At 36.0% G+C, this 14,448-nt stretch overlaps 1 protein-coding gene across 4 annotated transcripts in view; it reads left to right on the forward strand.

Annotated features, from left to right (window-relative positions):
• Positions 1-14,448, forward strand: part of PNPLA8 (patatin like phospholipase domain containing 8) — a 36,576-nt gene that overhangs the window by 9,678 nt on the left and 12,450 nt on the right. For all 4 annotated transcript variants that reach the window (XM_032190694.1, XM_032190688.1, XM_032190712.1 and 1 more), the window contains 3 exons: positions 1,394-1,565; positions 4,961-5,018; positions 7,374-7,568. In XM_032190694.1, coding sequence (XP_032046585.1) covers positions 1,394-1,565; positions 4,961-5,018; positions 7,374-7,568 — 425 coding nt within the window. The remainder of the gene's footprint in view (positions 1-1,393; positions 1,566-4,960; positions 5,019-7,373; positions 7,569-14,448) is intronic.

Genomic DNA, 14,448 nt, shown 5'->3' on the forward strand with positions numbered 1-14,448 from the left:
TTTCAAAAGTCTTTTTAATGATATTCTACAGTCTTGCTTTTTGGAAATTGTTTTGTTCCTACAGAGGTAGGTCATGCCTTTTTTAGGCACACACTAGATGGCAGTATGTATGAATAGAAAAAATCTTTTGGAAGGGACCTTCAAAGATCCAGTGCCTCTGCCTGAACACTTCAGGGCTAAACCAGAAGTTAAAGCCTATTATTGAGAGCATTCTCCAAATGTCTCTTGAACACTGACAGGCTTAGGGCAGCAACCACCTCTCTAGGAAGCCCATTACAGTGTCTGACCACCCTCATGGTAAGAAATTTTCCTAATACCTAGTCTGAACCTCCTCTGGCGCAGCTTTGTGCCATTCCTGCATATCCCATTGTTGGTTACGAGGGCAAAAAGACCGCCACCTGCCTCTGCACTTCCCCTCCTCAGCAAGTTGTAGGGCAACAAGGACGCCTCAGCCTCTAGAGTAGACAACCCAAGTGTTTTCAGCCTCTCCTCACAGCCTTGCAGCCCTTTTACCACCTTTGGTGCTCTCCTCTGGATGCTTTCAAGACCCTTAAAATGCTTTTTATATTGTGGAGACCAGAACTGTATGCAATCTTCAAGATGGGGCCATGTTAATGCTACTTATAAGGGAGAATCACCTCATGGACTGGCTGGTCATGCTGTGCTTAAAGCATCCTAAAATGCGATTTACCCACTTGGCTGCCAGGGCACACTGCTGGCTCACGTTGAGCCTGCTGTCGACCAGCACCCCCAGATCCCTTTCTGCTGAGCTGCTCACCAGCCGCTCATCTCCCAGCCTGTGTCTGTGGCTGGCATTGCTGTGTCTCAGGTGCAGAACCCAGCATTTTCCTTTGTTGAACTTCATTCTGTTGATGATCATTCAATGCTCCTAACTATCTAGATCCCTTTGCAAGGTCTCTCTGAGTGATTGATTGTAAATGTTTGCCACCAAACGTATTCAAGAACAGGCAAAATTCCTGTTGTCTCACAGAATTTTCCTAGATTTTTTCTTCAGTCAATCAAGGAGTTTGGAAGATTGCAAGCAATGCTCCAAATATTTTTAAATACTACAGCATAGATTATTCATCCTCATTTCTCTTTCCAAATAAAGCAGTGGAATTAATTTCATATCAGCCATGTATGTTTTTGCAATGATGAAATCTGCAAAACAAAATAATGTCATTTGTCAATTTCTCTACATTCTGTTTATGAAAGATATGTCCTTCTAAAGCACGGTTTATGATATTTGAACAGTAATTTGGTGATATAAACATCAGTTAATCTTCCCTTTTCAAGATAGATGTTCTGCTAACCTGTGAACTATGTTAATGGTAATCCATCATTGTAATCTTATTCCATGTTATATTTAACACTTCAAAATACTTCTTTTCAGGAGCTATATTAGCTTTTATGTTGGGGTTGTTCCATATTCCTCTGGATGATTGTGAAGAACTGTATCGCAAGTTAGGATCAGACGTTTTTAAGCAGAATGTAATTGTTGGAACAGTCAAAATGGGTTGGAGCCATGCCTTTTATGACAGCGATATCTGGGAAAAAATGCTCAAGTAAGTAAAAATAAATTATTTTTAACCTGATTTTTAATGCAAGTTTGAGAGCCTTCATTTTTGTTATTGTTTCCATGGTAAGCAAATTCTTAAAAACAAAGAAAAAGGATTAGCCTATATTCTCATTCTTCTGAAATAACTGTTTTCTATTTACCAAAACGTTTAAAGCCTTTAATGTAATGGTTTCTGTTTCTGGGGAATAAAGTAAGCTTTAGTGCACTGATTTCTGATTATATTCCTGTCTGTTTGCCAACTCTGCTTCATCTGACTCATTACAGATCTGCTACAGATTTTACTAGCCACATGCTGTGCCTTTTTATTTTTTAAGGAGACATAGCAAGAACTGAAATAATATGCTGTAGTAGGCATTTTTAATTTTAGATGCGCTATTGAGTTTTCTTGCCTGCTTTGAAAAGCGAAAAGAGCTGTAAGGACTGCAATGAAAAAATATCCAATTTGTTAGAGTTAGCAATAAGAAGATACTTGTTCAGAGATATGTGTACAGGTGTGTTAATGAATATATGGGGGGGGGAAATCAGTGGAAGAAATTGCTAATGCTTATTAAAAATTCTATTACTTTTATTTATTTGTATTCATGTTGATAGTTGCTGTGGTTTAATCCTGGCAGGCAGCTCAGCACCATGAAGCCACTTGTTCAGTTTCCCCAGGAATGATGGGGGAGAGATTCAGAAAGTTAAAAGTGAAAGAACTCCTGGGTTGAGATAAAGACAGTTTCCTAGGCAAAGCAAAAGCTGTGCAAGAGAGCAAAGCAAAACAAGGAATTTATTTGCTGCTTCCCATCAGCAGGCAGGTGTTCAGCCACTTCCAGGAAAGCAGGGCTCATCACACATAATGGTTTCTTGGAAAGACAAACACCATCACTCTGAATGTCCCTGTCTCCCTCCTTATTTACTCCAGCTTTTATTGCCGAGCACAGTACCACATGGTATGCGATGTTCCTGTAGCCAGTTTGGGTCAGCTGTCCTGGTTCTGTCCCTTGTGTACCCCCAGCCTCCTCACTGGCAGGGCAACACGAGAAGCTGCAAAGTCCTTGGCTCTGTGTAAGCCCTGCTCTGCAACAATTAAAAACATTGGTGTGTTATCACCAGTGCTTTCATCAAAAATCCAAAGCAATGTTGTGTGAGCCTCTACAAAGAAAATTAACTCCATCCTGGCCAGAGCCATGACAATAGCTCACTTATTTATAATTTTTAGTGGAAACTGACACTGATTCTGAAAGAACAGAAACAACTTACTCTGAGAGCAAATGTAAAATGGTAAAAAGCTTCTCTGGATAAGAAGTAACAGGTTTATTTGGAAATGTGGTTAATGCGTTTTATGGGATTGAAAGTGTTTCTTCTGGACATTAGTGACTTCTGCTGCCTGAGGTTTAAGAATATTGATGGCTTGTTGAAGTGAAGATAGGCTTCCAAGCACTTTTTCTTTGTGATTTTACAAATTTTTAGGAAAGTTAAATGTTAGTGATACCAATATCATGTATCTTTTCTTCTAAGATATCTGGAGTTCCTCTTTCTTCCAGAAAAGAGGCAAGGCAAATAAATACCTCTCTTCTTCCCCTGCCCAACTGGAACAGTCTTAGAAAGACCAGGATTACCTTGTTTGGAAGTATTTCGCATGCCTTTAATTGAAATGCTCTTATTCTCTGTAGCTGCATATAACACAAGGGAGATAAAGTACTCTATTCATGGACAGTGGACAAAAGTGAGGCAATTATATTAATTCATAGATTAAAAATAAAATCTAGTGATTAACAGATTACTCTTTTTTGACCCAGTTCTGCAGTGTTGATGGGAGATGCTATACCTACACAACACTTCATTGAAACAGTAGGATTTCATGCTGGTTTCCTCACAGCCTAGAACTAAGAAAGAAATTGAAAGGTCTTATAGCATCTCTTTATGGAAATAAGCTCAGATCTAACTTTAAGTAATTGCATAGGAAAACTACTTTGTATTTTCTTTAAATATAAGTCTTAGCAATGCTGAGGTGATTTTTTTTTTCTGTTTAAATGGTAGTTAGGTTTGTCAGAGTTGCTTGAAATAGAGTATAAATTTCCAATGAATAGACATGCAACTTACATTTAGCATTTGATGGGATTACTTCCAGGACAAGTATTCTTGCTGAAAATAATTCAGCTAGTGTTGCATTAGGCTAAGGCTAATATTGAATTCATTCATGGGGTACATCATAAATTCCATTTCTGAAAATTACAACTAATTTTGTTTAACTTCTTATTCAGTGTATTAGGGAATTGATTGTCTTAGATATTATTGTAACTTATTTTAACATTTCTTATTGACTCCTGTTACAATTTGAAGAATGGTTTTAATCAGTTATCTTAATTACTTTGTGAACAAAACTATACCTACTGTATAATCTGTACATCAGTCTATGTAATGCTGTATTGAATTGCATTTACAAGGAGAATCTGGTGTATAGTACCAGTTTTTGTCTTCTCTTGCCTTTTCACATTTTTTCCTCTCATACTATCTTGACAAACAACTGGAGAAATTTAGTGTGAGTAGCTAGGAGGTGTTTTGTTTTTTTTTGTTTTGTTTTTTTTGAAAAGCTAACTAAAATCTCATACTGAGGAAAACAAAAAAACAAAACAAACAAACAAACAAAAAATGAAACTAACAAAAAAACTTGCTGATTTAAATGAAAACCTCCTGAATTGTTATGGATGAGCACCCACTCTATAGGCTTTTATATCTTGATTCTAAGCAAATGGAAGTTGAAATAGATGCTGCTATGAGATTAACTAGTATGCTGATATTCTCCAGTGTCCTGCATTATGCAGGAGGGCTACCTTTTAATTAGTGATTAGAAAACTGAATAGGAAAAAATTCCACCTGAAAAACGAATACTAAATGTATATCGAATTATCATTACGGAAAATAAGCTTACAACTTTCTTCCAAATCATGCAGAACAGTGCATTTCTTTTATCTTTGCATAATGTAAAACAGTTCAGGAGAGTTACTTTCATTCCTGTAAAACTGCCTAATGAGGTTATTGATTTTTGGATTCTTAAATACTGCGAAGTACTTTACTATCCTCTCATAAAGTAGTTGAGTAATGCAAAAATACACTGATTTTTTGTTTAAGTATGTAGCGAAGTGAGTAACTGAATCAAGACTTCAGTCACTCTTCAGACTTACTTCCAACAGCCTAGTAGGTATGAAGTACTGGTTAACTGAAGTTAACTTCATTAACTCTTTAAGCTTGTTGTGGAATTCTGATTGTTAAAGTGAAATCCAAGCATCGTTTCTTCTAAATGCAAAATTCTTAGAGAAGTTGGGGGTTATAAAAATGTATGTCTCTTGTTCATGCTAAGCTGATGGAGCACTTTCAATTTTTTACGTTTATTTGCAGAGAAAAAATGGGCTCAAATCTTTTGATTGAAACGGCAAGAAATTCCAAATGTCCGAAGGTACGTACAATGTTCTGAGGTCAATACAAACTGTATGCTTCACAAGTACTTAACAGGGTTTGAGTATTATCACTAGAAGAATATTGGATAAATACTAAGGGTATTGATAAGCTCTGCAAGCATCTGTATAAGATAACCTGTGCTAATAAAGAATAAAAATTAATTAGACACTTTAATTTCTTTAGCAATTTCTTATGGTTTTAGGTAACACTACAAGATAAAGTATGTTTCAGGTTTGTAAGCAGAGGGGTACTTAGGTCAGCCTCTTGAAGTTGTGCAAAATTTGTTTTTGGATACAAGAAAATTCTAGTATCTGGAGATCAAATGGAGATCTGGAGATCATGTCAAATGCAGTATCTTACTGTGTAGTAACAGGAAGGAGTCTCTTTTCAGTTTATCTGGACTACCAGGTTTTCTCCATTCACATTTGCAGGCCTTAAGTTCTCTATTCTTTCTGTATCATCTAAAAGGCACCATTTAGTTGGAGGGGTTTTATATTCAGCAGCAGCACAAGAGTGAAAGATGAGAAAGCATGGGTATTTTTGGTGAAGGGTAGGGTGTGAAGAAAGAAGGGAAATATAATAGCACATTTCAGAACAATCTGCAATTAACAGGTGTTTTGGTGTCATAGCAGTATATTCAATGCTTTACTGTTAAATGGAAGACATTCACATTTTTCTAAACATAGAAACATGTGCTTGACTGATCGCGTTCCTACTCCATGCCTAAAACAAGGACATGAAAAGGCTGGAGTGGTATGTTACTTTCTGAGAGAGAAGTTATTCTATGTTGACTTGAAAGTTATCTTTGAACTGGGATCTTTGGCTTCCTTCCATGTTCTTCAGTAATAAAACGTGAATATAAATAGAGTTGAAACTAGTTATTCACAGTAATCACTTTGTAGTGCTGGCACTCTTTGCAGGGCCAGTAAAATCAAAATACACAGTTGTGTGTTCTGTGATGCTGTTAAATTCAGGAAGAGATGGATTTTTCCAAAAGATGCCCAGCATTTTACAAGTTACACTTTTGCTTCAAGAAGCGGGGAATATGGATGTTACAAAAAAAAAAAAAAAAAAAAAAGCGTCAGTTTAGAAAATTTAATAGAAAACTTATCAAAGTGTTTCTTTCTGTAGTGATGAGAACCAGGCTTTTCTTTTGACAAAACAGGAAACTTTTTTCCCCATCAAATGATATAATATAAATCATGCACTCATTTTCCTTCTCATTTTCATTTAGAAGTTACACTTTTGTTTTCTTTTTTTATGGAGGTGAACTTGCTGTGTATTAAATTATTTTTATTATTTTAATTCAGCTACTTACGTAGCTGAATAATGGAAATGGATACAGCGATATCACAGCATCAGCTGCTAGTGTTGTTGAGTAATGTTTCACATACAAAAAAATATTCAGTAAAACAGTACACAAAATAGAATTGAACACCCACTTGTCTGCTATAGAGTATTGTTCTAAACAGGGCCAGGCAGTCTGGGTACATCCTCACAAAAAGGTCTTGCAAATTCTAACACTCACCCATAATTATAGGTACTCCCACCTCATGCATTTATATCTGTAAAATGTGCTGAATTCTGCAGTCATGCATTTTATGGAAATGCAGTTGTGGCCTTTCACTTAAACTTATGTATGTGGCTTAATGATGTTTACATGTCCTTACAAAAAATTTGAAAGAAAGTCTTTCAAAGATTTTCCCCCCTTTGAAAGAGATTTTTCCTGCAATCCTTTAACAGAGGTTGCAATGGTAAGTAATTGTTTCCTAGGAGAAAGAAATTGAATGATGTTTCTTACATATGTATTTAATACCTAAGTTACCATTTGCTTGTTACTGTGTGAGAATTGTGCAGGCCTACTTCTAGTGCACTTTTCACTTCCATTAGGATTTTTCTTTTAGAGCAGTTTGAATTACGTGGAGCTTGAAATAATAATTCAACAAAATAAATATGCAGGGATTATTTTTTATGTGTATCTAGCAAACAAAGAATTGGCTTTGTTTTCTAGTGTTAGCATTAACTGCTACTCATGAAGGTGGAACTTCTTTTAATTGCATATCATATATGACACTAGCTTTGTTTAAATGTCAGTGGATAGATACTAGTGGAAACAAAATAGTGGAAACAATATTAGGTTTAAAAAAGCTTTCTCTTTAGGGAGATTGTTGTTTGTTTGTTTTTTTTTTTAAGTTCTTAAAATTTAAATAAGTATTATAAAAAAGTTAATAAAATATGTACAAAGGATTCCAGAGACTCATTAAATGTATAAATTGAATTTCATAGTTTGTGAAATTGTCATTATCATATTATTATGTAATATAACTCAGTTTTGTTCCTTCTGACTCCCTAGGTAGCTGCAGTAAGCACCATTGTAAACAGAGGAACACCACTCAAAGCATTTGTTTTTAGAAACTACAATCACTTTCCTGGGGTTAAGTCTCATTATATTGGAGGCTGTCAATATAAACTATGGCAGGCCATCAGAGCATCATCTGCTGCACCAGGTTACTTCCAGGAATATGTCTTGGGCAATGATCTTCATCAGGTAAGTTGAAATCTCATCCTTTACTGGAAAATATTTACTATTATTTCTGGAAAAGAAAGTTGCCTGAGTTTCTGAATCAGAACTAAGCAAATCCCTTCATAGCAGAAAGAAAATCTAAGGTGGGTTAGGAGTAAGAAAGGAAACTTTTGATTTGCATAGCCCTTATAGAACTAGAAGGGTATTGGCATAAAAATCTTTATGGTATTAATGTGAACTTAAGTTCTTCTGCTGTTTCTTTCTTCTCTGCCTGGAAGGAAACTTTATATGGGTTGTAAATGCCTCTGACTTCCTGCTTACAACTGGTATTTCATTGAGCATTATTTCACTAAACAGATGGTATGGCTTACTATCTAACGATACCGTAAGGTGTGAAAAATTCAAGTTGTGTGTTTCAGTGTTCCTTTTATTAGTGAATAACTTCTGTTTATGAGCTACTTTTAATTCCTTGTACTGATAGTTAAAGCTCTGCACTGATTCTGAGTTTAACAGCAAAAAGTAGGAGATGCTCTGGCAGTTAGATTAAAATCATAAGACAACTGCAAAAGAAATTCCCTTGAGGATAAAGCAATGTCTCCTGTTAATAGTGAATGGTTTCTTACTTTATTATAGCTCCTGTTGGTGACCCTGAGTGGTGAAGAGTGAGGCAAATTAACTTTACTTACTAGATGTTTTTTAATCTTTCTGTTCTTGTCCTCCAGTGCCCCTTGATTGTTCCATAAGTCTGAGTTTAAAGGAATTGTTTTTACAATACATAACTTATTTAAAAATATTAGTGTTTATTTGCGAAAAGATAATTTCAGATCTGTGGCAGAAAGGACTGTAATAGATGACTGAACCCCAGACCTTCGACAAAGACAGCATAGGATTCTATCACTTAAATCTAAAGAAAACATCCATTACATTCCTATCATACTAATTCATATGATGGCATTAGCATTAACTAATGGGAAGCAATACTAGCATATTTTCAGTAATAAGTGTACCTGTATCACATCCACAGTTTCTCATGGTGTTCATTAAAAGGTTTTGTAATCTCATTAACATAGTAGTGTGCATAAGTATTACTGAAGTTTAGCAGATAAATAAGGAATGTAAATAAAAGTTTCATTATATTAACAGTCAATAAACAGAAGCGCCGATACAAAAGCAAAACAGGTAGAATTTAACCTGAAAAAAATCAGCATATCTGGGAGAACAGTTCTGCAAAACTTGTCTGCAATTGTCCTCTTAAAGTGAAAGCAAGTCTGCATATTTTCTGCCTAGACTGATAAAGCAAGAGAGCTAAATCGCCAGATGAGAGGGTAAAAATACTTTAAGGTGTAGGACACTGCTTTTAGACTCATAAGTAGCATGAGGCATGTATTTAATAGTCATACATCATACTAAGGTTTGAGGGTATCCAACATGTTATTTATATATTTTTTTTTTTCCAGTGCTCAGTTTCTTTTTGTTCCATACATTGTTGCAGTTGCTGAGGTTTTTGGAAAGGATAACAAGAGAGCTTATTGTAGGCCTTTGTATGTTTCTTTTCATATAAGACAGCTTTTTACTATGTAATGTAGTTTTCTTAAATTACTCAGATATGATGAATTTGTCTAGTTTTAAATGTTAATTAATGGAAACTGTTCATATGTTGGCAATTTTGTGTGTGCATTCCAAAAACATTAAATACTCATTAAACACCATGTTTGAAAACAGTAATTTCAAAAGTTAAGGTATATGTTGAATGAACATCTAGAAGGAGATGGAATAATTGCATTCAGCTATGTAAAAAGTCTATACAACTTGTGGGTTCCCATGAAGGGCAGGATAGCTCTACTGCATCAACCAGATTGAGAGCACTTCCATTTTCTTCATATTCTCTTTTTCCATTCTGTTTAGAGCCCTTTTCTTTCTCTTTTTTCCACCTTGTTTAGAGCATTTTAATCAAATATGGCCTGAAAAAAGCAAATAAGTTGTTTTAGTTTTGTAAAGCTAAACAGGGAGTTTCACACCCTCAAACATGGTTATCAGATACTCTCAGATACTCTGAAACCCTGAAATATGGTTATCTTCCATCTGTCCAAGCAGAACTAGAAAGGGAGCTGTTTTAGTCTTTGGAGTTGTTCCAAGCTGCTCCTTAACTGCTGGAATGGGTCAGGGTTAAGCTATGTGAGGCACTTTTCTTTCTCTTCTCACCCTTCTGCCTTCTCTTTCTTTGAATTGAGAGCACATCAAAGTTTGTGTGCTGCTATATGAAGAGGCAGTAAACAGTATGATGTTTAACTTCTACAGATTGCTTAGATAACTACTTGCTTTAATATTGTTTTTGAATTGCCAGACTTGTGAAATGCAATGAAGTAGATATTTGATACCACCTGTATTCACTTTAAGTCCAATTTACTACACCAGAGAACATCAAGTTATGATTAATGTTAGTAGAGGACAGGTACGGTATTCTTAGGTACACAGAGGTAGAAGGACATCTAGTTCACTTTTTCTTACTCGAGGTTCTGGACAAAGCCATTCCAAGCCTTACCAACACTGTTTTACAAGCTTGATGTTCTTTTGTTAAAACGCTATTTGATGTATTTTAATTGCTAGAGAACAGGGACTTAGGACCTGGTTAAATTAATTCTACAAAATTCACACCTATGAGTTCCCAAGGTTTTGTATTCCTCTTGAGGTGTTGCCCTTTTAGACTATAGAGAACTGAGTATGATTTCGGTATTAAACCTGCTTATTATAGTAGAACTATATGCTAAATTTTCTATTTAGTATCATCTGAAAAATCTATCTTCCACCTGAGCATGATATTTTAATGTGTTTGAATTCTTGTAGAGTCCAAAGGATGTCATCTTCCATGCCTTCTTGGGTTTGGTTCCTCAGATTGCATTTTTCTTAGCACATGGGATGTGCTTGTTTTTTAATGGGGGACAGGCTAGCAAGGTGCTTTACTACAATTTGCCACATAAGTTTGTGTGCAGATTTATATCTCAGATTTCATTTCCACCAGCGCACAATCAGGGTACCTTGAATTACTGTTTTTACCCTGGGGGAAGAGCTTCCATGCCTTTAGCAGACTGTTACACTTATGTTCTTGGATTTAATGGTACCTCAATAGAAAATATAAGTTAACCAAGGGTTTTATCTCTAATAAGAACCGAAGATGAATTGAAAAGAGTATGTATACATTCAATAGGTCACGTGGAAATACTTTTTTTGCACTACAGAATAAAGGAAGCATACCTGTGTTAGGCATTCTCAATGGTACCATGACTCTTGTAACGTGCATCATCATAGTGTGCATTAATTGTATGCCAGAGGATTCAATGCTGTACTATGGTATCAGAAAGGTGATGGTACTTCTGTGGATTTTTTAATGGATTGGAAACTTGCATTAATTCATAAGAGTAATCTCTTCTGAATATAAACTATGCTAGTTCCTTATTAATCTATATATAATCTATTTCTGCCATGTTGATATTTCTACATATTTCAAAGAATAGAGGAAGGTAAAAATACTGGTAAAAGTCTGTGAAAACTCAGAATGGTAAATATGATGGGGTTTGTTTCTTACTTTGAAGATTGGGACTCTAAAGGATTTTATATGGACGCCAAGCTTTGTATTGACTTATCACTCAGTTGTATGTTTATATATGAATGAAAGGTACTGTGGCAGTTGACCTGACTCTTCAAATGTATGAAAATACTTACTTTGATAATGGGAACTAAGTAGATTATTTTTTTATGGTAAGTCTGCATATTCTCTTTTATGTTATCTAACTTTTGTTGAAATTGGTGTCCTTCCTGAAACTGCACAAAGAGGATGTGTAAGAGTTGTGTAGGGTTGAGATGCATCAACTCCTGAAGAACTAGTAACCAGCCGTGTATGCTGGAATCATGCCTGAGCTGAACTGTGGCTGTTCACTTTAACGCTGACGTTCCCATACCTATATATATTTATACATGCATGCGTATTTGTGTACGCACATGCATGCCCTTTCTCTGGGAACATTCCAGTCTGACGTCCTGTATCAGCCACTCTAAATGTTTGAGAGAATTCAGTGTTAATTTATTAATAAGTTAATTATCTCTATAACTGTTTGGATCTAATTGCTAAGAAATGCATTTCTAGGTGCCTAAACAGTCTTCTTGTTCATGCTGTTGAGAACCTGATGGCAAATTAGTTAAATTTCCACAACAAGTAAGCAGTTCGAAAAACAAATAGCAATATTTACATTCAGGTCAATCATGCCATGCTATCTTGTTCCACCCTGTCAAGAAGGAAAACCAGTGCAGCTGTTGGTAGATGAGGGGAGGAGGATTAATATTCTTTGTGGTTCAAAAGAGGAACACATTAGTATTCAAAGGGATTTAATCCCTGTAACATGCTTCTCCAGAAACTGTGCAAGTCAAGAGAGACCAAGTCATGATGTCACAGTATTGAAGCTGTATTGCCACATGTCAGCCTTTTTTATATTAAAATCTACTTAGGAAGTATTGAGGGAGTCTAAACCTCTCCCCAGTCCCATTAAAACCAGTCATTTTTTTCCCTACTTCTCACAGAGGGATGATGTTTCTTAGATTCCCCTTTTCTTCTGTAGTGTAAAAAGCACTTCCTTTTCAGCTATTCAATAGTGTCACTTCAGTAGACTGTGGTATGCTGAGCAAATTGCCAATTAATTAATAGAGCAGTTTTAACAAAATCATTATGCACACTTCATTTACTTGGTTTTACAGCAAAAACTAAATTTGCACTGCAGGATTAATTAAAAGGGCAATGAGGAGGAGGGGGAGGAATTTAACAAAGACATGTATTTCTCTGATAATAAAATATACTCAGTTTAACACAAACGACTTTTTCTTGGTGCGTTCCCATGATTTCATTGCTGCAATGCAATTCCATTTAATGAAACGCTGGTGTTGACTTACAGGAGTGTTCAAATAATCGCGTTTTCTGACCTTCGAGCAAACCGAATACTGAAGTGGTTAACAAATTGGCAGCTAGTCTGTTAGTGGAGCTGTAGTACAAGGGTAACAGTATGTATGGTGAGAATATGACCTACAAAAAAAATATATAAACACACACACACACCCCCCAGATACAATGACATGTAACTAAAATTTCAAGTTTCGCCTTGTCTGAAAAATAAGCTGCATTTTTTCATCTTCCCCCCTCCTTTTATGAGATGGTAAATCTGCCAAGCCATTTCATCTTTGTAGCTTGTTACAGGAGAGGCTTCAAAAGTGATTCGCTTAGTGGATCCTGCCCTAATTGGTTTTACATGGTAGCTTTTAAAATTAGATTCAAGGGTACTTCCCAGGCTCTAAGAAGACATAGAATATAGGTCACATTGGAGTTCTTTTCATTCTTAGGATATGCCATGGTGATCAGTATGCACCAGAGCTTACACAGGCTGTGGTTTAATAGGTGTATCTTGTTCTCACAATGATAGAAACAAGTATTTCTTTGTTTCTCTGTCTACTTGTTGCCATACACATTTTCCTACAGCCTTTGAGGTAATATCTCCTACTGGTTAAGGATGGAGGAATTCACTGGAATGCGTTAGCTACATGGATACATGCAATTCTTCTTCTCTTACAGATTCTGTAGGGTTGGTTAGCAGCTCTTAGGGTGGATGCTGATGATGCAGTTTGCCAGCCTTCATGAAAATGCTGTTTACTGTGCCAGTGTTACTCTGCAGAGCAGACTCCCCACAGGATTCCCTGCAGGGACTTGCTAAGTGGCTTGGTTTTGGAAGATTTGTTTAGTGAAACAAAATTGAGAGGGTATTTCGTTTAGGCATTTAACTTGGAAGCATTGTAATTTTATTCTACCATGGTTCAGTGATACTTTGTTATTGTAAATGTAATTCTCAGAGTGCTTTTTAAAGAAATGACAGTCACTCCCAAAGAAGCTGTATTAGGTTTAAATATTTTTGTTTAAACTTTTGAGTCTATATACCTTTACTGACACAGTTTACCAGCTAACATTGACTGTACCTAAACCTTATAAAATCAGAGGAGACTGTTATAATGAAATACTAAGAGCTGAGTCAGTTCAGAAACTTGTCCAGTCAATTTAGGTTGCTCTTCGTAGTTCTGATGCTGCTGACCACCGTTTCTTAGGAGATCATACAAGACAACTTGCTGTCAGTTTTTATCACCTGTAGTTTTTACTTTGCCAGGCTGAATATTCATCTAATGCTGACTTGAAGGGGGGCGTATTTCCATCTGAAATAGCCTCCTGATAATCATTGAAAGGAAAGCCCGACAAGGTAGTGTTACACGATAACTTCTTTCCTTACGGAAAGTTTGTTTATGATATATGATGCGTATTGCAAGCAATCACTTCATGCTTTGTAACTTGCCATGCGCTGTTATTTGCCTTCTGTAGAGTAGTTTAGGATACTGCCCTCTGATAGTCATGGGTGCAGGTCTTACCACTGTGATGGTGATAATTTGTAAAGTGTAGAAAATATGCATGAAGTTGGTCGATACCAAGTCCCTTTACATTAGCTGTGTGGGGTACCCAGAGCCCTATTTCCTGTGCTGAGTTTCTCTTCCATTGTAAGGATTAATCTGTAGTGCTAATTTTGCAAATCCCAAACTGGCTGGAAATCTCTTCAAAGATTGTTTATCTTCCAATCTTTTTTTTTTTTTTACTGGGTGTATGTATAAACACTGTTATTTTTAGTAGCATATATATATTTTAGATTTGGGGCTTCAGAACCCTTTAGATTTATTTCAGCTGGCATTTCCTCAGGAGGGAAAAAAAAAGATAAGAGTATAGAACAAAACAGTTTCCCTTGGGTCAAATCCAGCCCTCTGTCATAGTTGCCAAGTATATGGACTGCATTTGATGACTAGTTCATAAACATGTAAAGCTGTCTTTGCT

The sequence above is a fragment of the Aythya fuligula genome, chromosome 1 (genome assembly GCF_009819795.1).
Source record: "Aythya fuligula isolate bAytFul2 chromosome 1, bAytFul2.pri, whole genome shotgun sequence".
Lineage (NCBI taxonomy): Eukaryota > Metazoa > Chordata > Aves > Anseriformes > Anatidae > Aythya > Aythya fuligula.